Raw genomic sequence first — 23,821 nt, forward strand, 5'->3', positions numbered from 1 at the left:
CATAATCAGCCACAAAATGCGAGTGACTGCTCTATTAGTGATAACACTATTTTAATTACCATTTCTCTCTTCACTGAGTTGTGAAGAGGGTGATGCTTTTTTATGCCAGTGGAAACATATGCAACATCTTGCTGTTTACTTGTTTGCTCAGGAAAAATCTTATAAAAAAATAAGTAAATACAGTGAGGCACGGTCAAAATAACCTAGCCAGTGAAATGAAACCCAAAGGTGGTGCTTTTCAAGCACATGAAAAATAAATAGAAGAAAAAGCAATCTCTTTCATGCGGAGATGGAAACAATTTTATTTGGGGGGAATGTTAAAACAACCATATACAATTTGAACAAATACAATGTAACACAGTTTGTTCCCCAGGTTTTCTAATTACAGTATTTACAGGTTTAATAAGGCACTGGTTCTCAAAAAAGAACACAAATTCGTTTCTTAGTCTTTACATTGTCAACCTTTTCTTTAACAGAAATAACTTTGTGCTAGAGAAAGGATAGCAGTTGCTAGATGGCATCTCTCCTCTTTTTGTTTTGGGTTTTCTTCCCTCCTTCTTCTCCCACTTACCTATGCCATCTTACCTATGCCAATAAGTCACTAAACTAAGCTTCCTTCAGTGATTTACATTCGAAAATTGGATTTTCAGACCTGCGGGCACTGAAGCCACGATTATCTTCATCACCTACTTCCAAGCCCTCATTGATATGCACTGTGAAACTACCAAAACCTGGAAGTGACAATAAAAGGCCACATCTGGCAAAATAAATGTACTAACCTGCAGTCACTGTACATGCTGAAACCATAATAATTACATGTTGAATGTTGCAGAAAGTCAGCCATGCAAGTGGTAACTCGAATGTCACAGTGCTAGAACAAACGACTTCCACGCTTGCCTTAGGCTGTTTTCTGACCTTAGGAATATCCCCTTACATAAGCATCGATTACAGTGGGTAGGAGAATTGAGGGCAATATCTGGCCTTTTGAGTCTTCAGAGAAAATGGGCACGCACTAGTTATACAACTGCAGACCCTTTGCTTTCTCAGAATGTGTCTCCATATATATATATATATATTTATTTTCCTATATAGCACCGTTGCAGTGATTTGTCATTTATGCATTTTCACAAATAAATATTATGTTTTATTTAGTGCTTTATCATCCATAATAGTTTACTCTTAATCCACATACTGGAGTTATTCCAGACTCTCAACTGAATATATATATATATATATATATATTTATATATATATAAAAAACACATAAACTCGAACATTTAACATACACACTTTATGTAACCTATCAATCAGTATCTTAGATCCCTTTCTTTTGGACCAAAAAATTAAGACTTGTTCAGAAAACCAGCAACTGGCCCTTTCTCTTGTAACACACTGACAGCAGGTGCCAGGGGCATCGTGTGCATCACGTCCACCAGCCAGCAAAGCACCCTCCAAAACATTTCTGGGGAGAGCCATGATAATATTAAAAAAAAAAAAAATTTTTTTTTTAAAAAATCTATTTGAGGAAAGCAGATGTGAAAAAACACCTAAACATGGCAGGGAAGAGGCACCCCTGCTGCACGACCACTTACCCGGGACCCACAGGGACCGGGCTCGGAGATGGGATTGACCGAGCCTGCCTTGACCGCTGCCAAAGTCAACGGTCCCATCCGCTTCAGCGGAGCCAAGAAACCCCTGTTCCTCGGGGCTGTGCTGGTTTTTATGAAAGGGCATGAAGGCGAAAGGAGTTAGAGTAGAAACCCTGTGGCTCCATTCACTAAGACAAAAAGGTGAAGAGAGACTGGGCTGTCCTTCTCATTTTGGGCCACGGATCTTCAAACCAAGGCAGCCAAAGAGAGGAGCAAACTCCACTCTCAGCCACGCAAGCACGCTGTTTATTAAGGACAGAGGAAACCAGCATCACCTCTCTTGAGGCCAGGGTTCAGTGTACTATAACCCCTCGGAGATTTTCTTTTTGTATTGCTTGGTATTTTTGGGTACAGGCAGGGAAACCGCACTGTGGAAAAAGCACTCTAATTAATGAAAATCCTCTGATTAAACTTTTTAACACCTACAGTCATGGAGGTCTTGCTGGTTCTCTTGAACCTGTGCATTTTTCTCTCTTAGCTTGAAAGTATAAAATGGTAATTTTTCCAACTAGAAACACCTTCAGGGAGCTGTGAAGTTAAACCCCAATTATATACCTACCTACCACAAATAAATCAGTTTTGTCCAAAAAGGGAAAAAAGAAGCATTAGAGAAATGCTGAGGCTAAATCCAGCATGGGAATTATTTCAGTTCTGAAATAGGCTTAGCATAATCAAAGCAGCATTTGTAAGGACTTATTTCAAAATTAAACTGAACACCACCTAGTGAAACAGGATATAGGCAGGCAAAAATTTTAAAAAAATAAAATAAAAGAAGGGTAAAAAAGGGCAAACTGGTAACTCCCATACAGCTCAGCTTTGATAACCTGATGAAGAACAGAGACCTTTCCAAAGAAAATACTTCACAGGGAATATTTCACCTCTCATTTCCCCTTCTGTAGTTTTAACATTGCAGCAACTGCTGCGGCCCCAGGAAGGAGGAATGGGGAAAGATGGTAAATATGTTTCCCATTTCTCTTCTCCCCTAAAAGCTCCTCTTGCTGGAAACCACGATGCTACGGAGCCCCAGCTTGGCAGCAGAGCCTGTCACTACCGTGCAGTGGCTCCCAGAGGCATGGAGGCTGCTGGAAGGACACTCCAAATAGTAAGGCAGACGAAGCTTGAGCCAAATTGTTTGGTTTGGGGTGCCTCTTGCTACAGCAGGAGAAGGGCTGGAGGCACCTGCCCACTGCCGGCCCCCGTGCCCAGCTCTCACCGCCCACCCAAGTCCCACGCTCCTTCCCTGTTGACCTCCTACTGTGGCCAGGAGGCACCAGGTCTCCTTACGCTTAAAGGAAAATGATTGCCACCCCACAAACGGGGATTCTTTGAGGTTTTTCACTTTCCCGTAAAAAAGGGAACACAGATTTTTATTTTTCTTTCTGTGGTTGTAGATGGATACCTCACTTTTACACAGATCGAAGAGCAAGTGAATAATTTTTTTCTCACAAGGAAATTCCTCTTACTCAGTGGTTGTGTATATAGGTCACAGCAGTTTCAAATTCACCAGTGGATCCAAATGTGTACTTCATTTCCACTCACACACAAAATACTTCATTTTGCAGTAGGGGGAAAGAGGAAAAAAAAAGCCGAGAAAAGGGGCACTTGTTTATCATCGTGGTACCATACCCCATCAGATTTCCTGGAAACATGAAGAGCTTCTTCAAACAAGTCATGCCGAACCATATTCATACAGCTCCCGATTATCTTAAGCAAAGCACGACCTCCCCTGGGACAAGTCACCCACAGGAACCCAGCCAGCTGTGCTAACGATGGCAGGGATGTAATTGGGCTCCATCTCTATACTATGAGAACCGCTTGCACGCGCAAGGCTACGGCAAGTCATCTCCGCAGGTAGACAGCTTTCAAGACGGTTTTCATTACAGCTCCTCTGAGCTGCACAGACCCACTGTCCTTTTTTTAAATGCTGGAGTGCAATAGTCTCTTTATAAATGAAAAAGTCGCTTTGCTTTCACTTTTCAGCACAGTTTCCTCCAATTATTTTTTTTTCAATGTAACAATATACATCTTTTTTACTTCTAACCAAAAGTTTTATTTTCATAAAATTTAAAGCAGTATCTTTTTAAACAGTCAAAATAATAATAATAACAATAATAATAATAATAAAATAATAAGTGGCTTTCATGGAAAGCAACATGCATAATCTTAAACCAGTTACTAAAACTGTATTTCCCCGTGTAAACAAGGGCAGACAAGCCTCTTTCAATCTTGTATGTCAAAATTCAGCTGATTTTTGCAAAGGATAGTCTCCTCAAAAGCTGTTAAACGAACCTACAGCTGCTCTTAAGCATGACTGCATTCAAGATACTTATTAGCGAAGACTTTTGATACCTCTTCAGGACTTCTGCCTGCACGAGAAAGTCCGTTTCCATGGGCCTTCACAAGAACTGCCTCTGGCCGAGTCAGAGTTTAATGTCCTGAGACTCTGACATTTTGGCAAGTGTTTTCTTGACCCGCAGGGCTGTGAGCCGGGAGGCAGGATTGTGAGCCCAGCACTCCATCATCAGCTTCCCCATCTGCCGTAAGCACTGCGAAGAGAAACAGGAGAGAAAGTCCCACCTGGGTCAGTGGAAGAGGAGACTGCAGTTGGTGGCAATGCCGAAAAACTGAAGGGAAAAGGTCTTTTCTAAGGGCAGCCAAAAAAAAGACAACGTGCTGGCTGGTATCACTTTTCAAGAGCTTTTGTTTTCTGTATATTAAGGAGAGTTCTTCAAACACGGCAATTACTCTTATAATTTATGACAAGTTATAGTCTAGACTTGGCTGTACGCTCAACAAAAGCGCTTTTCTTCTTTCCCCTTCCCCAAATCCACGCAGCCTGACCGGTACAAGCGTGACTCTGTACAGCGAGCCCTTGGCTGTACAAATTCAGTGGAATTCGTTTTCCTCAGCCAGTGACTGGCCCCCGGGGTAAAGCCCAGGGTCAGCACGCACCCACAGCTCCTGCCCAGCCGCCCTCCCTGGAAAGCCGCCTGCGAGCCCCTGGCTCAGCTCTGCCCTGTCCCGCTCCATCCCCTGCTCACTTCCAAAACATAGTCAGACCCTCCTCCAGCTCCCAGCAACAACTCTCTTGTGGCCAGCATCTCAGCATTGCCTTTGACATCCTGGAAAAGGAGCATACATCCTGCTCCATGTCTACCACCTTCTTCCAAACATGAAGCACCACATAAGCCACCACAGCTGGGTGACGACCCCGTCAGCCTGCGGATTTATGCTGCCTGAAGATTTGCTTGCCACAACAGGAAAAGAGAAGTTTCCCATCTCACCCAACTTGCCTTCTGTTTTCATGAGGCTCCTGGTCCAGAAGCAGTGCAGACTCTCAAAGGCATTAAGCGTAAACACCACCAGCAGTTAGCTGCGAGGTTAGACCAGCCTAATACATTTCAGATTAATGCCAATTTTTATAAACACGTTTTGGTGATACACATGGTTTTATGCCCTAACAAGTTTGCCTCTCATTGATAGAATGTCTGAAGTGGGATTACTGATGACGCTAACCAATTAATCAAGAACAGTTATTTCAACAAGCCCCCCCTGATCCTCGATACGTGTGGTAGCAGACCAAACACACACTGCGTGCCACCACACAAAAGCCCTTCCCAGGATCAATACTAACAGTGCTTCCTCCAGTATTTCCACTCCCGGTCTGAAGTCTCAGAGGGATTTGGCTAGGGAGGGGATGAGGCAGGTAAGTCTCAGTTAGATCTTCCCACACTGGCTGTTGCACAAGTCCTCGAGCTTCCCTGAGAGGTTGTTTTATTATTCCCTTACATTCCCAAATTGCCTACATCTCATGCCACCTAAATCTTTCATCTACCTGCAGAATATTCATCTACACACTGCTATTCCCAAATGGCAGCTGTCTTCTCCGATAGTAGAAAACTTTACAGCATTAAACTGTACCAATTAACATGATTAATGACCCTTCCTCCATAGCATCTCGAGAGCAGTCGGCAGGTTTGCCTGCGGTACCTCAAGTGTTTGACTCTGATCCCACGAACACAACTTTGCTTTGTTACAGATGCTCAGCAGAGAGAGTTCAGATTCTCCCCCAGCCCTCTCACCTCCTTGTTTTATTCTGGAAAGCATTTTCTGGATCCTACGTCTCCTCTGAAAAGCCATACCTGTAGCCCTGTTTGCTAAAATGCAGAGAGGTACATGAGCACCGTTTTCTGTAAGATGTAAAGGGGTGAACGATCGGTGCTCCTCGGGGCAGACCAGCTGCTGTGGTCAGTGCTATTGCATATCAATACCGTAAGTGTGCAACTTAGTATCTTGTGCTCATATTAGCATAAAATCATAGTAAAATCGTGTTTCCAAGCCTGCACACCCGTGATCACAAAAGAGCTGTATGCTTATTTCATTTCAAAGAGATAGGAGATACTTCCTTCTTTAAAAAAAAAAAAAAAAGAAAAGGTTGGAATTACAGCCCACACATCATGCTGAAGCAGCTGCCAGTACACCAAGTATGCTGCCGCTGCATTATACGCTACAAAATAATCTCTGTTTCAAAATTTTTGGCTAGCCACTGATTTAATGCTATTAATGCTGGGAGTGGAAAGCAAAATGAGTGCAAGAGGAAAACAGAGAGACTAAGAAGGTCTGAGCACAGCCTGGTATCACTGTGGGATCTAGTAGACAGCATACAAGGAACCCGCTTGCAAATATCGTAGGCTATGGTCTCTGGGGTTCTGAAACCTTCAGTGGGGATATCCGAGAAGGTCGTGCTCCTTCCCAAGCCCTGTTACACTGTGACTGGTGTGAGCGAGCGCCAGTGGTAAAGCTCCTCTTTGCTCAAAATGATGCAGAACTGGGTCAATCTCACTCACTCACTCTGATTAAAAACACAGGCTGCATTTTAAGAGGGATAATACCTCATCACTGCTCCATCTGTTGGGAAATGAAGGGCGTAGTCTCTTGATGCACACAATCTCCCGCATGTCCTCATACGAGGGGTCGCTGGGCACAAGGTCATGGTACGGAAGCTGGTATTCTTCAACTATTCCTGAAAGAAGCAATTAGTTGCCCATCACTTGCAGAAGACACCTTCCACTACCCTCTTCCCCTCTCATTTTATAACAGATTGACCATACTGTTCAACAATTATATGTACTTCTTAAAAGGACATTCCTGCCCTAGAAGTTTATTCCACAGTCAAGTTCCAATGCAACCATTGCTGTGTAAAGACTGGTTGGGTATCTTAATCCGAAAGCATAGCCTGGTGAGACCGTTTCTACCACTGCTGTCCAGTCCAGCAATCTCCAGTAAGTTATCACAGAAAGAACTATTAGCATAGGGCCTGTATCAGAATAATTTGGCAGAGAATTAACCTTGAATTAGGTCTCCTTCTTATCAGTGGACCTGGTATATATTAAAGAGCATTTCTGTGCCTTTTCAGAACATGGCAAGGTACCGTTCCTTGAGCACAGCAACGATGACAACAATATTACAAATTTTACATCACATCATTGCAATACACTTTACCAATTTGTAAACACAGGCATCACATTGCTCATCAGTGAAATTCAGCTCCTCTAGGGTAAGCATGGAGCGAGCATTCAGCACAATACTGCAGGCTTTAAAGACCCATAAAGTCTGGTGAAGGTAGCGTAGACCCGAGAGAGACATGCTGTACTCTTACTTGCTACCAATCTGGCACGTAATGGCTGCCAAGTCATTTCTCTGCATTTAACTTTCCTCAGTGGCAAAATAGAGGTAATAACACCCATCATTTTTTGCACTGCACTGAGCTCTACATGCAGAAAGCACACATAGCCTACGTGTATGAGGATGGATCTATGCCCCGAGCCTGCAGCTGGCTGCATTGCTTTACCTTTGCTGTCCTCATGCTTGAATGCCTGATATCAGAAGGAAATGAAGCACATCACTGGTATGCCAACGATGTAATAAGTGCCACTTGCCTCTGTTTTTTTTCTACTTGTCTTGTAAACAGATTATTTCTTTTAAATAGTGGCACAGCATAGCCCCAAATTGTTTCACCTCCTCCTCCCATTTAACTCTATCAAAATGAAGAAATCACTATTGTCTTTCTGCTAAAATAGCTGAATACCCCCAGTCCAGCAAAAATGTGTTGCCATTGGAAAAGGCCCCCAAATGAGTTCCATATTCCTTCTTCAGTGCAGGTATCTGCTGCCTTCAAACGAGCTGTTAAAATACAGTCTAAATCTTTGCTGTTGAAATAGCACTGGCTGATGCTCTAAAATAAGTTTCAACAAGAGAACAGATATTAAGAGAGTTACCTGTATGGTTTATCCACATTGGTTTATTACAGTAAAAACAATTACCCAGAGAAAAGGATGTAATGGAAGATTTGGGTTATAAATGGGATTCACTGACACAATTAAAAGCAACCTCCCAGCTCTTTACCTCCTGAAACACATCTCCTTGCTATCTCCCAAAGGATGAGTCCAAAACTGTACATATCAGCCATGATGTACGACTGAAAGTGATTTCTATTCAAGCTTTCATCCAGCACCTCAGGAGGCATATAGCGTTTTGTTCCTACACGGGTATTTGGAGGTATGTCTACCTCATTTGTATCACTAAAAGAAAAAGAAGGAGAATAAAAAAGGCATCAAACATGCAGTAAAGTGGCTTGAAAAGAAAAGCAATTTAAATGGGAGAAGTACTAAATTCACACCACATCCATTCTCAAACAAGGTCAAAAGTAATGCATAATCTTAATGGAACAATTCTTACAAGGAAAGCCTCTTAGTGTGAAGGCAACCCTCCTTAAAAGACTGACCTGCCTGAGGCTATGTTAAGCATTCAAATGCAGAACCACAATGGAGATAAGACTCAACAGGGATGCTGTAACATTTGCGAGATTTCATTAGCATTAGCCTGAGCTCTAATGCTGGCGATAACAATCAAATCTTCATTAAATGCTGTTTTCTTAACATACTCCACTACCTAATGCTTTAGTCTTAGCAATTAATGGAGGACACTAAATAGCTGGGGCAGTATCACTTAGCTGCAGCAAATCAGATCTGCAAGGAAGATGAGTATAACTATTTTTTGTGCATGCATTATGTTTGTCCAACCTTTACACATCAAGATGTGTAAACATACAGATGTAAATGTGCAAAAAAATCTAAACAAATGTGTCACACCTCACACATTGACCAGAAGAGACAATGTATATCTAACAGGAAGCAAATTCCTATTAATTACGTGACTGGATTTTTTTTTTTTTTCTTATTAACTCAAATTCAGCTGTATCAGTTTTAATGTTTTTAAAAGTTTAATATATGGCATATATTGTGGTTTGTTTAGAAAGGTCTGTTTCCCTTTCCCCACCTTCAAAATGTAAACATTTTAAATGTGATGGATGCAACAAAATCTTACAGAATAATTATACAACTTCTGTAATTTTTTTCACCTACAGCAATTTTCTTCACCTACAGTTACGAAAATGACAAAAAAAGCCAAGCCTGAGGTACAACCAGTCACCTACACAGTCATTAAATCATACATATGCTGGTAGCATTTCTGTATGCCTCCAAGAATGTAACATAAATCTAGTGACCTGCACTGTCTTCCAATATTTCAAATAAAATGAGAAATGCAGAGAACTTTACTAAACTCATTAGCTTCAGCAGAGCACACCCCTTTCAACTACTTTTTTCTGTTCCTGGTCATTGCCTGAGAAATGCTGTCTAAGGAAGGATTCAGTATGAAAACAAGCTGAGTATGTAATGTAAATTCCATTTGGACTGTGACAAATACATATTTCACCTTCTTTTATAGCAACACTTGGTAGTTCCTAGTTCATCTCAGTTCATTCCTAAGCAGTGTGCTCCTCTGTACTTGTCAGGCAAGGTATATCTGCAAAGGGTGAATTTCTTCCCCAAAACTTCTACAGCAAATAGTGTATTTCCAAGTTGTTGTTTTCTAGGCCGCTGTTCCTCAAAGTAAAAATATTCCTTCTCATCTCCTAAACAAAGGTCAGGTTCATGAAGGAAAAGCCTCACCAAGAAACCTGGTAGATAAGTGAATGGCAAGAAGAGCACACAAAAACTGCTTTTCCTTACACTCTGAATAATTTCAGTTCAAGATTTGTACAGAATTCTTAAAATCTTTTTTGATACTTCAGGGAGTGCATGGTTTCAAAGCTGACCTCTGAAAAGGAAACCTTCAGTCTATGGCCACATTTCTGTGCACAGAAAAATCAGAGACTTCCTAACTCATGTCTCCACCAGCAGGACCAGTGCCGAGAGCTCAAGCTCCTTTTGAATGGAGCTGTCAGACAGTGATGACTCCTTTACAAATCCCAGGAGTGAGTAAGTCCTACTCGTCTGCTCTAAGTTGTTTAAACACACAACCATTTTTTTTTAAATCAAATTTAAAAGCCATTTCAAAAATCAAATCTGTACTTTGGCAATTTGATTTGTAGGAAATGAAACAAAAGGCAGCCCAAATGGGGTGCTTTTCAATAAATACCAATTAGAAACTTGTGCAAATGATTAGAATTATTCTATATAAGTTGTGAGTGAATTATCTTGCGATCAGACAACCTGAAAGCTTCATCGACAAGTTTACTGACATGACTCCAACCTGTCAGTGCTATGTCCTTTTAGCATGTGGCAGCAATACTCAGATTGCTATTGAGGGGGAGAAGTGATGAAAACCAAACTTTTATGCAAATGCTACTAATGTGCTCAATAATAAAACAGTGACTATTTATACACCTGCATTATGTGTTTACGTGACATTCTCATCCACACAGGCAGTCCCACCTCACGTACAGATAAGGGTAGCCTGAAAGGTATGCACATACACTGCTGGCGCTGACTCACATGTGCACGCTCGCTCAGTCAACAACTAAACCAGCGTTTGCATCTGATTTACCAAGTTTTCCTCACCCTCCTCACTTCTACTCACCTGATAAACTTAACAGCCAAGCCCAAATCTGCTATACAGCAGGTGCCGTTCTTTTTCACCAGGATATTCTTACTTTTTAGGTCACGGTGGGCAATAGCGGGTTTGCCCTGAGTACTGAAGATCTCAGTGTGCAGGTGGCACAAGCCACTAACGGAGGAGTAAGCCAGTTTTAACATGGCTTTTGTGTCCAAGGTAGTAGATTTTAGATAATCATAAAGCGAGCCGTTCTCATGGTAGTCGGTGATGAGATACAGCTGGGTCCAAGATCCTGTACCTTTAATGTCTGCAGCAATGAATCCTGCAAAGAAAAAGAAGATTTTCAAATTAATACTTCTCTGGCTTTTTTAGACTGCTCAGAACTCTGGACTGTCAGCCACTTCAATAGTTTTATTTTAATAACGTATTTAATTTCTTTAATCTTACTTTCATGGAACTATGCCTCACCTCTAGCCTTTAACATATTTTCAGAAAGCCCAGATACGGAAATCCAGGTGGCAGAAACAGACGTGTGGTGTTTGCAGTAACAGCCCCCAAACCCCACTATTTTTTAACTTTTATTTATATTTCAGTAATCCTTGAAACATCTTTCTTTTGAAAAGTGCTGGGTGGCTAATTGCAGAGCACAGCAGGTAACAAAGCACATAGGAAAGGGCATCAGACAACAGCGAATACAAAATTACTAAACTTAAGAAACGTGTACACTATCAAATAATTCTCTTTAATGTCACTCACCAAGAATATTTTCATGCCTCATCAGGACAGTCTGGTAGATTTCTGTTTCTCTGAACCAGCTGGCCTCCTCCGTGGTAAAAAACACTTTCACGGCTACCTTTTCGCCACGCCACTTTCCCATCCAGACTTCTCCATAGCGACCTTTTCCAATCTGCTTTACCATCTGAATCTGTTTTGCGATGGTCCTTTGAACCTGTGAAATGCCAAGATGGGGGGGTTACAACTTGCTCCACAGATACCTTCTGCATTCACCTCCCTCTTTCTGTGTCTCCTCCCCACGCAGCAAGCCCGGTGGAAAGGGGAATACACGACCATTGCAACGTGGATTTCGGCAAAGCTCCACAATGCGGATGCTCCCCGTTTCCCCCAGGATGCAGTGTGAGTGAGGCCATTCCTGCCACTACGAAGATGCCTTTTCATACATTCCCAAAACGCACCGTGGCCTCTCAAGAAAGTAAATCAGTCTGTGTGAAGGAAATATTTGACTACTAACCTTGAAATTTTTATTTTCCTGTGGGAGGTTGCCATTTTGTGGAAATTTTTTTGTTATTTTTGGAAAAGCTTTGACAGAAAACACTGCTGGCCACCCCAATGCAAATCAAATTCCAAAAGGGCAGGTAATACATTTTCAATTAAAACGGGGATGTTCATTACATACTCAACACCGTTGAGACTCAAGGTTAGGGCTCACAAGAGCCAAAAGCATATCATCGCCCTAAAACTAGCAGAATTACTGAGAGCAGCTTCTTATCACCTTCCTTGAAAATCCCATGCCTAATAATTTCAAAATACAAATTTGGTGTTAGAAAGTGCCTACATTAATTTTGATAATCATCATCACATAGCAATAAAAAGTAAGAATTTTTTTTCCAAAGATATGGAAACACAGCTTTAAATCTGCCTTTTCTAGTGTCCATACCAGCTTCGCCAGTGGCTATACTGCGAACTGATGCTAAAGTCAAACCATTTGTGCAGCTGTAGCAGAAGTTCAATGTACTCAGCAGCATTGCAGAGATACCCTTCATAAGGATGGCAGACCCCATGTAGCAGATGGACTGATTCTACATTTAACAAGCTTTTATGACTACAAAAAATCTTGGACAAATGGAGACTAATATATTCTCATAGGATTTGAGCATTACCGCAGATCATGTATTTTTAAAAGTTCACAAATAAAAACTCAAGTAGATGCTGCAACACAACCCACTGGTGTTCATGGCCGACTCAGCCTCACCCTAGTATAACAGGAGATTAAAATGTCACCCTTTTGTGCTTCAGTATTGCCAGTTCAATCCACAGCTAATGATTTTTGGTTTGGTAGGATTTTACAAGACTTTGAAAGAAAATAACTTTATAGCCTCCAATGCAAGGGGTTTTTCACCTGGCCCAAGGAACTGGCAAAACTTGGACAAGCACAAACTCGAGGTCTCTCGGTTTTGCCACCATCCATATACAAATTTCAAGCAGTTTATTGCAGTGCACTGCCTGAATACCTATGAAATCATATGCATTTCATGTAGTCCCAAATACAATCTGTCTTGGCTGACAGAAATTATTAAAACTTGATTTTAAAATCATTTGCTTCCTTTGTTCTCCTTGGGAGGTCCAGTGTAAACTACCAGTTTGGTAATGCAGAGCAGGACTGCCACAATCCCGCTGCAGCATGAACGTATGTCCAAAGACAAACTCAAAATCTATTAGGTAAGGTCTATTACCATTTATTTTGTAAATAAATTACTGGTTTTCATATTAAACAATTCAAAAAAGAAAAACATACAGTAGCATTTATGCAAAGCTATTTCAAAAGTCCTAGCTTTCTTCTTCTGTCATTTAAACAGAATTCCATTTTTTCAGCCCTGCAATGTATTATTAGACTTCCAAGAAGGTGGCTTCAGTGCTGTTATTTTTTAACATCAGTGAAAGCCAAGAACAGAGATTAGCCTTAATTTTTAAAATTGATTTATTTTCTTTTATACTCTCATGTAGTGATTGAACAATAGTTATATTACATTGGTATTTTGCTGTAACATTTTGTAATGTCATTTTAGCATTGTTGCTTTCTATTTTGCCCATTTTAAAAATGCATCCTGAACAATAATGCAGTTATATCAAATAACTTAATTTGTGTAAATATATGTAATGGCATCATAAAGTACATGGAATTACAATACTTAATGATGAAAAGTTCCTTATTAAATTACATTAAGAAAATGAAAAACACATTTCTGTTATGCGTTTTCAGGCGGCAGAATACTATGTGAAGGGCCTTAACCTGGTTTCCTCTTGCTAGAACTGGTCAAACGATTTCCTATGAACAATTTATTTTATTTTAAGGAATTTAGCCCTTTCTTGAATCATAAACTGATTACAATTTCCAAAACAAATCAGTTAATCAAAATTGTTGGATGAACTGATTTCATAAGCATGCTGAATGATGTGTTCATGTGAATTATTTACACTGTGTGGGGTTGGGTTTTTTTTATTTCGTTTCAAACCTGTATATTTTGCTGCTTGAGCTCTGTGAGCAGCCAGGTAAGGTTACGTGGCCCTTTGTTTCCTCTTCCTGACTGGAATCAATCCAGTTACCAACCGTTTCTACTTTCTGTATTCTGTTTTTCTGATGTTCAGCTAAATGTGTTCAGCTACTGCAGATTAAAATTCAGACAAACCAACCTTTTGTAACTTCAATATTTTGAACAGAGAACTCCATACTTATGGCTGGGATGCAGTCCCTTGAAAAGCGAAATTCATTGGAAGAGGAATTAGGAAAAAAATACGTGAAAAGGTAGAGACCAAACTGTAATTCAGCAAACTCTTCATACAGACCACTGAAATAAGCGTCCCCAGCATCCAATCTCCTTCCCCGATTTTGTATGTGGATTCACAGGGCCAACAGCTTTGCCTACACTTCTTGCTTTGTCAGGGCCAACGGGGATCCCCTTGCTTGCACAGACTTGATTGTGCACCCCAGTTTGTTGGCTCAAAGCTTTTATTTACAACTCACTTTATTTTTTTCTTGGTTTAAAATTTGACTGGCAGCATTTGACCTGCAGCAAACTCTTCTGTCAGAGGTACGAACAGGTCAGGAGAAAGAACGCTTGCTGAATGTCAAAGTATCGATAAAATCTCGGTTAATGCTTGGTTTTGGTATAATATTTGTACCCATTAAAATAAATGTTCTGCACAGAAGGAAAACATTACTGTTTAGCATAAAGTGACATTTTGTAATAAATTTGCAGCTTACTTTCCTGAAATAATAACTCTGGATATTTTGGTCTTTGCATAAGAAATAATACAGTTAAAAACAAACTCTTCCTCAATAAAGTTTAGAGCATTATTGCTAGGCGCTTTCTATATACTTGTCTCAGGCATGGGCCCAGAGGTATTAATCTGTGCATTTCTAGTGAGCCTGTAGCAGCTGTAGCTGTCTGGGTAATGCAGCAAACATCTATTACCAAGTGCAAGATTCATTATAGCTCTCGTTTTTCTTCTCTTCCACAGAAAATCACTACTTAAAGGGAAAGTCTGGGAGAAAAACATACGCATTTTCATAGGCAAAGAGAGAGGGGAAAGAGTGCCTTCAGGAAGAACACTTGGTCCAGTGGCTGCAAAGTCTCCAGGCTTGAGAGAGGAGGACTGGCAGAAGATAGGATGGTTTCTGCTTCACGGAGCACCGGCACAGCTCTGGGAGTTACTGGGCAACAACCCAGCTGGGATGCCACCTCGGCCATTACAGCAGTTAATTAGCAGAAGTTAGTTTTTCTGTCCACCGCAAGAGTAGACCTGGGGACATCAGTAAGACCACAGATCCCATCTTCAACTAGCTCACTGGGACAGAGGAAGGCATAAAGCACAAGCAGTCACAACCAGCATTGCTCCAGCTTTTTTGTCTCAAGGGCATCCTGGAATGAAGTATTGAGCCATGCACTGCTACGAGATGCCCCAGGGCACCTGCTACCCACGTGGGCTGCTGGAAACACATCCTCTCAGAGAACAACCACCAAGTTCCTTGTGTTTGCTTTAAATTATTATTTCTGTCACTGTAACAGGTAGGAGCACCAAGCACAGACCAAGACCCTGATGTGGCAGGTGTTATGCAAAAATATGCAAAAAAATAAAGCAAAAAAAGCAAGAACCCCTCACAACTAAATCAAGTGAAAGCACTCATTAGGAATGGTCCTAAATTGTAAGCATGGGCCCTCCCCTTTCATGGCTTCTAGAGGGACACTGGTATGGGATATGACAGAGCTTTCTTAAAGCCTAGACTTAAATGATGGAGTTTCTCCCAACAGAGGAAAATAACCGTGGGTTTTCCATGCTCAGTACTAGTCACAGCACCCACTTGGCAGCTTGGCTTTTTTTCTCAATAGCTTTGTTAATTGTCAGAACACTGGATTTTTTAAAAAGTCAGGTCTTTATTTAAATGGGACTCTAAGTATTTACTCCTGTGAGAACAAACTGAGTTTAGTCAGATTTTCACCAACCACTCAGCCTGTTGCTTCATTTTAAGAAATTATAAAGTTTCCCATTTTATTTCTTCTTTAGGGTGTAGAAAAAAGATGTGTGAGCAAAAACCAGATAGATAGTACGCAGTACTTGGAAACTGGACAACATCTACAGTAATAGGATCACTACAGACAAATAGGTTTGGGAGACAGGAGGGACATACCATCTCTGAAAAATGAAAATGAAATCGAATTCATTTTGTCAGAGGCAGTGTTTTAAATAAGTAACCTGGCTTTTTTTTTTTCAGTGCTAAAAAGCAACGATGACTCCCAGAAACAAAAACCCCTGGTGAACAGAACTGTTTTGCCACAGAAGGTAAAACTTCTGCCTTTTCAGCAGGTGAGCTCAGGGGGCTCAGTCATCCTGGAGTCAGTTCAGAAATAATCGCAAACTCTATCTCTGTGCCTTTAGCCTTTGAGATTGCCACACTACAAGGAAAAATAATTCGCTCTTGACTTCTGAATGCAAAGTGAAGTCTACACATAAAAAGGTTCCAGGTTTGATGAATTACAGTTCCCTTTACATAAAGACGATGTGTCAGTGTTTGAAATGCTATTGTGTATTGCACATAAAAAGCAATAAAATAAGATCAGTGGGCCAGATGCTGTCCTGTACACTGGGGTAAATCCTGATGAATTTCTGTGAGCTCTATTAGCCTGTACTTACCCTATGGTACCTAAACTAAAAAAAGAGCTGAGGTAAAAAAAACCCTAGGCTTTTTTCACTTAATCTCCATGAAAAAAAGTCTCCTGCTTCTAAAGCAGTTGTTCTCCAGCTTAAATCCTTGTCATTTCTGGGAGAGGAAAAAAACCTAAAACAACTGAGGACACAGAAATGTAATTTCTTGTGCCTCATTTAGACTTCTCCCTCTACTCATTTTTGCCTTTTAAACTTGCATTAAAATAATATCGCTTCCTTACCAGGAGAGGGAGCCCGGAGCCGCTCCCTGAGCTCTGGGACTGCTCGATCAAATCCTTCAGGGACTCTCCAGGGGGAATGTAGGTCTCATCCTGCTCCAGCCCGATGCTGTAGCGGGGCCTCGTCTCTTGGCGTTTGTATCTGCCGTTTTACATGAAAGTGAAATTAGCTTTGAATACGATGAACACATGTGCAATGAATAACGCACATTGTCCTTCACATTTGCTTCCTTTATAGACTCACAGCTTCCTCTGCTCCCCTGAGGAATATGCTGGACTGGCTGCCCAAAATTTTCTATTTTATTTTTAGCAACTGTTTTCAGCATCAAAACTCTAAGTATAAAACACAAAGACCACGCAATCTGGTGTAGGTTTGCAAAGCAACCAAATGTTTTTCTTTCAGAAACTTAAATATGTTTAAAACACAGACCAAGCAAATACACAGTTTTATTTTACTGACTGCAGTGGTTCTTTTAGGAGCCAGAGGAGGTAGGGTCATGGGACCTGGGACTATTTGAAAAATGTGACAAATTATTTAAATGCAATGTATGTAGATTATGATAACATTCTAGGCACATTTACTCACATTCCTGTATCCCTCTCTTTTTTATGATCAGTTCTTCACCACATAAACGCATTCAGAAGCCTTAGGTTTATTTACCCGATATAAAATTTGTCCTGTGGCTTTCTTAGTCTCAGTAAAGCATAATCTGTGTTTCTACCTGAATGGCTTTTTAGCATGTTGGACAAAAGATGCCATATGAAATACATCACACAGGTATACCTGTGACTAGCATGAACAAAATACACATTTTTCCTCATCATAAAATTACAGTTTCTCATTTCTTTTCCACGAGGTCCCCTTCAATTTTTTTCAAATTCCTAAGTCTATAAAAAGATAAATGTTGGGAGGATTATTAACAAGCTGGTAACGTATTCCTTATTTACCTGAAGTAGCAGAATATGATGATAAGCACCAGAAGTATGCTGCAAACAGTCACTGAGATCAGCAGGGCCTTATGGTGAATGTTTCCTTCAGCAAAGTCTGGGGTTAAAAACAAGGAAGGTGGAAAATTTGGAAAGGGAGGTACAAAGTCAGTATCAAGACACACACGCCTTAAAAAGTGCCGCGAGCACAAGTTCATGTCCTTTCTTTTCTACTGAAGTCCTGTGCAAGATACCCCTGGATTCCCCAGGCATTTTGCGTGCTTCCTCTTTGACCCTCACTGACCAGGGCAGAACCGGCACCTCCAAAAGCTCACTTGAGTTTTCAGCCCTCACTCAGGCGAAACATTGCCTTGATTTGCAATCCCCTCTTTGGCTCTGAATGAAAAATCAATTAAGACCCGTAGCTCTGTGTCTTAACCTAAGTGATCAGCCAGGACATAGAAAAATTACTGCCTCTATCTTAAATCACTCTTATTAAGTAGTGTCCTATCGAGCAGTTAATATAAAATAATGAAGTACTGCATTTATCCTAGGAGGGAAGACACAGCGGACCATCCAACCCCCAGGAAGGCGGGTCACTAAAGGCCTTGAAGGTATATTTCTATCACTGCAGAATAATCAGTCTCTCGGATCCTGGTTTAAACACCTGAGCAGGAATTTTCTCCTCCATTCTCTCTATAGCAGCCCTGTGTGCCAGCAAGTCCTTCCTATGATGGTGGGCAACACTATCCTTCCAGCAGCTGTTCTGTAAAACACTTTGAAAATGAAATGTGTCAAATAATTTGTAGAAACCTTTAAAATGTTTCAGTCAATCTTTGCATGGGAGACTCATATTCTCCTTCAAGGCGTACCATTAATCTCCAAATGTGTATTCTCAACTCAGGCAAGCGAGTCCGGCCTTCATGCATGCTCCTCTGCTGAAAACAAAGAAACCAAGCACTATTTTTCTTTAACCTCCCCTAACCCCCAAAGTCTCAAAATTATGGTATTTCAGCATGCAGACACACACACCACCCTCTCAGAGTCGCTATCTGGTATAATGCAAATGAGCACTATGTTTTCTGAGGCTCTCCCTGCCTGGCTATCTTGCATCTTTCACACTAATGCCAAACACATTGTAAAATGCAAGAAAACTACCCGTATCGACTCATCCTGGAACGGTGCTATTACGTTTCAGATTTACAAGGGTAATGAGACAAGGAGATTCCTAAGGGACTCTTGGTTTACTGTCAGGCTCTTTTAGTTTAAAGATCCAGTTTCCCCTTCTGTTTTTGCCCCCAAACTATTTCTTTCCTTCCCCTTTCCACTACAAACAGAGATTACCAACCAACGCACCTTTTGATCACACCGGTCATGTTTTAACCTGCCATTACCTGCTCCAGGAGCATTAACAATGTAAACACTCAAGACATGGCCAATGCCTTTGAAAGGGGACACTGACACGATGTCTATCAGGAAAACACTGGAGCCCATCATTCTCCCTGCCACAGCAGATTTCTGCCTGGCCTGCCACTCCAAGTGGGCTGTGAGCCGAAACTGAGAGCCCACCGGGGAATCCAGACCTCTCTCGCGACAGCGACGGCTGCTCAGCAGGGCTAAGAGCTCTAGTTCATGCTTTGTAAGCAGCCTGTGTCGGCCAGCCATTTCCCTCTAAAATGCATGGTATGTAACAGCTTAAGATGTCGCAGCCCATCAGCTGAGGAGAGGATAAATAGGGCACACAGACCATAAAGTGGGATTTTTATACTTGGGAGAAACCTGAATATCTGTCCACAGCAAGGGTTTTCCCACTTCACAGAATAAGCCACAATGGAAGTTGGGCTTTTGTGCTTAGCAGTAATGAATGTTGATGTCAGATGCAGAGGGAGCAATTCAGACCCTGCTCATACTCATATATGTCAGAGAGCAAAGCCATGGAAGTTTGCACATTTACACAGGCACCAAGTGTTGCACTACCAGAACTTGTAAAGCACCCACTGCTCATGCTGTCTGTGTGCATTCGAGTACGTGCATTTGGGAGAGGGGTGACAAATATGCTGAAATCTTAACCAAATTCCAATAATTTTAAATGATCCAGGCCCTGTGCTCAATGTTTCTAACAGGCTTCTCCCATTCAGAAAAGTAAATAAATGCAGTTTCATTTTCCCAGAGGCCAGAAGGTATTTTGGAAGTGCTGTGTAGCTCTCAAACAAACTTCAGACTCCAACAATGCAAAAATTTTTGGTACCCCAATGCAATTATGTGAAGCAAGTGCAAGGAAAGCATGCAAGACATAAAGGAACGTGTCTTGATCTCGGTGCTGGGAGCAGCTGATGCAGACTGCAACAGCAGCGATGCTTATGCTCTTGCAGTAGGTGATGTCCCCCATGCTGGCAGGATCAGCTAACATAGCTTAAGTAGTGGTTCACTATGCACAGCACGGGCATGCAACTGGCTCTCACAGGAGAAGAGAATAACTTCCATATGTCTTTATATTTTTTTGGCTATTTTATTTATGAGAGGCAATACTGACGATAAGTGAGCTATTGTCTCACCTTTCAAATACTTCCTGTATTTTCAAAGCATTTTGGCAGAATTTCATTTGCTTGCTCATTTGAGGACTTCATAAACCTGCTGGCTCGTGGACAACACAAGATTAAAAGCATGGCCCCATTCTTATACCAGCAATGTCCATTTGTTCTGCTGAGCCAGGCTGGTGCTGCTGGAAACCAACTCTTTTCTCCTCCTGCAGCCCAGGCTGTTCCCCACAGCACAGCAGGACAAACCTCCCTTTCCCTGCTCCATTTTTGGCACCTCCTTGACCAGGCAGAGGGATGGGGCAGCTCAGCTGAGAGTCCGCTTAACCACTGGCTCGTGGGCTCCGTGGCGAAGACTGTGGTGGGTACCAGTCGGTGCCAGTTTGCGTGATGGAGATACTCTGTCCTTTAAGAAGTCCAGTCCCGTGCTTTTTAGTGTTATGTTACTTGGCAACTGCAACATGCCAAGCAGTTGGGTGCTGAGAATAAGCAGTAGCTTCCGCAGAGGCAGCAGTGAGCGATTACCAGGAGCACGGTGTGGGGAGCGCAAAACAAACATGCGGGAGGTTTGGGAAACTTCTTCACATACCTCGGCTGGTCGATAATAGCGAAGCCCAGCAAACAGCACGTTAACAGTTTTGTTGTATGAAAACAGTGGTGCTGCTGGTGTCAGTGGTGAGCAGCACAAAGGGACAGATGGCAACAAAAGGAGGGTCTTTGGTGATACTAAGCTGCCTCTCAGTTATTTTCCTGCAGTTCCCCCCCTCCTCCACCACTCGTTCCCCTCACTCTGCCATCCACAGGACCGTGCTGAGGAGTGCATTGAAAATGCCACCCAGCAGGTTCAAGGGACAAGTCAGCATATCAAAGGGAGAGGAGGTTCTCCTCCCTCCTCAGGTCCCTTCAGTTCACAGTGTTACGGTTATCCAAGTAAAAACTGCAGTGAAATCTGAGGCGTGGAGACTGTGTGCACACATCAAACCCCATCATTCCTCCAATCATTCCCTTGCCCATTCATCACTAGCTCTACAGGCAGGGAGCCAGACACGGTGGCACCACCACTTCTGCTTATATAGGCTCTAAATCAGTAAAGACATATTTCTCCTCTTGACTGGTCTCAGCCTGCTCTTTCGCTGCGATTTCCAGGAATATCTTTTATTGTTTAAAGCAGAGGTGTTGTATCAGATCCAATCGTGACTCTCATTTCCTTAATAAGACAGATGTACAGCTGGGACGAGGACTTCATGGTTTCTCTAGGGTATTTATCCTGCTAGTTCTGTACTGAGATCAGCTCAAAACCTAGGCTTAGCTGTTGTTTCTTCCATCTTGCTCAACAAGCCTTGCTTTGACCAGTGTTACTTCTTCCAGCTTCCACTTTCACGTATGTGGCCCTCCTTTCTTTTTTGGAGGGAGTGGGGGGGATAAAACCCACTTTCCAGCACATGCCAGGAATGGAAAAGCACTTTGAGAACACAAGTCACTTGCCTTCATAGATATTACCTTGGTGCATAGGTTAATTTGCAGTTCAACAACCTCTGACCTGCAGCTGGACACTCTCCCTAGACTCTGTTTCCCGTGAGATATGGCCTCGGACATAAGTTCATCAGAAGCCAAATTTCTATTTGTTTTCTAAATGCTGAGGAACATACATATTTTTCATGGAATCCTAGAGGTCAGAAGGTTGTTCCTAGAAGGTTGGTTTTAAGTTCATTTTCTCTTTGTTTGTACTTACAGTTTATGTTAAATTTGATATACAATTCTACCAGTACTCAGTCAATCACAGCCTAATCTAAATGTTTCCAATAGAAAAAATGATCACAGCCATAGTACTGGGCACTGGCGGTAGCGTGTATTTGCATACAGTATCTGTACCTGGTTGCAGTGAGGATCTACAGTTCAAATTACGGCTTTTCTCTGAGCTTTCATACTAGGATACAGCAACAACAAATTAAAACAGGCCTGGCACCAAGAATGATGTATTTACTTAAGGCTTCCATAAAGGTGCTGACTTCAGCCCTGTCCAGCCACATTTAATGAAGCAGCTCCTGAAATTTATTCCCACAAGATACTATCAGGATACCAGTAGTGCGAGACGTTTATTCGATTCAAACAAAAGTCTTCAGAATATGTCAAGTGAATACATCGCCTTTTGTTTGTCACGCTAAAATAGATAACTTTGCAACACAGAGCAGCTAGAATCCTGTTCCAACTCTATGAAATTTTTCCTTTCAACAAATATTCTCTCTGCTATTTAATGGGTCTGCCACCATGGTGCCCAAGTGATGTTTTGTTTACCCCATATACACACAGAGAAAAACCAATATCAGTCCAAACAACTTCTGCCACTACCAAAAGCTTGTTTTATTGCTTTCTGTATAAGCAGCAGATAGTATCCCCAAATAACAAAAATCTTAATAAGGCAGATGTCTAGTGTTAGGCATTGGTTCAGTATTTTTAAGTAGTTTTAATGTAGAATAACCTCAGTCAGCGTCAAGAAGAAATCATGGCAGATTTTCCAAACTGAAGTGATATTTATTGATACACTAAGTCAGCATGAACAGATATTGACTTCCTTTTGGAGCTTCTCTCTCAGTCCAAAGAACTTTTTAAAATTAAAAAAACAACAAAGTAGTACATAACTCTTATGTTGGAAGTCAGAATTTTATGAGGTTTCGCTGACTTAATGGCTTGCTAGTAAACAGTGAAATATTTACATATTACTCTCCATAGGCCTGATTCTGCAGCCCATCTGTGCAGAATTTCATAGGCGTGAAGGGAACAGCTTACATGAGTGAAGGCTTTCTCTGAGCATGCATTTGTGTAAGTATCTGCTGTTTGCGTAATTAAGAGTGCTTCTGCACAGTGACCTGGATTTTCAGTTCAGAACGCCATGATTACAAATTCTCCTGTAACCTTGAGCTGACTCTCGGAGACTAAACTCCATGCTGACCACCACAAATCTTGGCCATTGCTGCCAATGCCAAGAGTTTATCATAAACAAATTTACACTTTCTTAGGAATACATTCCTATAAAATGTATTCTGCAACATCCAGCCAAAATAGCTCTACCAAGTTTCAGAAAGTGATGTTTAAAGAAAGAAAGAAACAAACCAAAACCTAAAACCTTGCCCCAGAATCTACTAAGTTAATAAATGTCCACTTATTCTCAAATAACAAATAAAAAAAAGAAATCAGTGCATGAGTTCTTACTCTACATCTCTACATTCTATTTTCAGCTACATTTTTCAAGTAGAAAATCCGCTTTAGTGACTAGTTATTGTCCTAGTGCTGGATGATGAGGTCTTTTAAATAAAAAAAGCTTAATGGACTTCAGACAACTTGAACTGACTGATTAACCACTGCAGATCTGGTCCCAGATGTGTGTAGAGTTATGAACAATAGTAATGCAGATTGCAGGGACTAGAAAGAGGATTCAATTTTATTATCAGGCTAAAAACATACACAGCAAGAGGCATCCTCTGCCACGACTAACCTAAGTCTTTAGGATGACCACTGATAGCCAGCAGGTCTGTGCTAGGACAATATCGTGCGACTCTAATGCATCTGGTGCTCATGGCATGTATGCAATAGGAATAATAGCAAGTATCAGTGACCATGGGTCAAGGCACTG

At 41.5% G+C, this 23,821-nt stretch overlaps 1 protein-coding gene across 2 annotated transcripts in view; it reads right to left on the minus strand.

Moving 5' to 3' along the window:
• Positions 1-285: 285 nt before the first annotated feature.
• BMPR1B (bone morphogenetic protein receptor type 1B) overlaps positions 286-23,821 on the minus strand; it is a 259,034-nt gene continuing 235,498 nt past the window's right edge. For both annotated transcript variants that reach the window (XM_069784232.1, XM_069784224.1), the window contains 7 exons: positions 17,675-17,771; positions 16,730-16,868; positions 11,304-11,496; positions 10,572-10,869; positions 8,055-8,230; positions 6,542-6,672; positions 286-4,195 (listed from right to left, as the gene is read on the minus strand). In XM_069784232.1, the coding sequence (XP_069640333.1) occupies positions 4,070-4,195; positions 6,542-6,672; positions 8,055-8,230; positions 10,572-10,869; positions 11,304-11,496; positions 16,730-16,868; positions 17,675-17,771 (1,160 nt within the window). In that variant the 3' untranslated portion in view covers positions 286-4,069. The remainder of the gene's footprint in view (positions 4,196-6,541; positions 6,673-8,054; positions 8,231-10,571; positions 10,870-11,303; positions 11,497-16,729; positions 16,869-17,674; positions 17,772-23,821) is intronic.

Source organism: Haliaeetus albicilla, chromosome 1 (assembly GCF_947461875.1).
Source record: "Haliaeetus albicilla chromosome 1, bHalAlb1.1, whole genome shotgun sequence".
Taxonomy (NCBI): Eukaryota; Metazoa; Chordata; class Aves; order Accipitriformes; family Accipitridae; genus Haliaeetus; species Haliaeetus albicilla.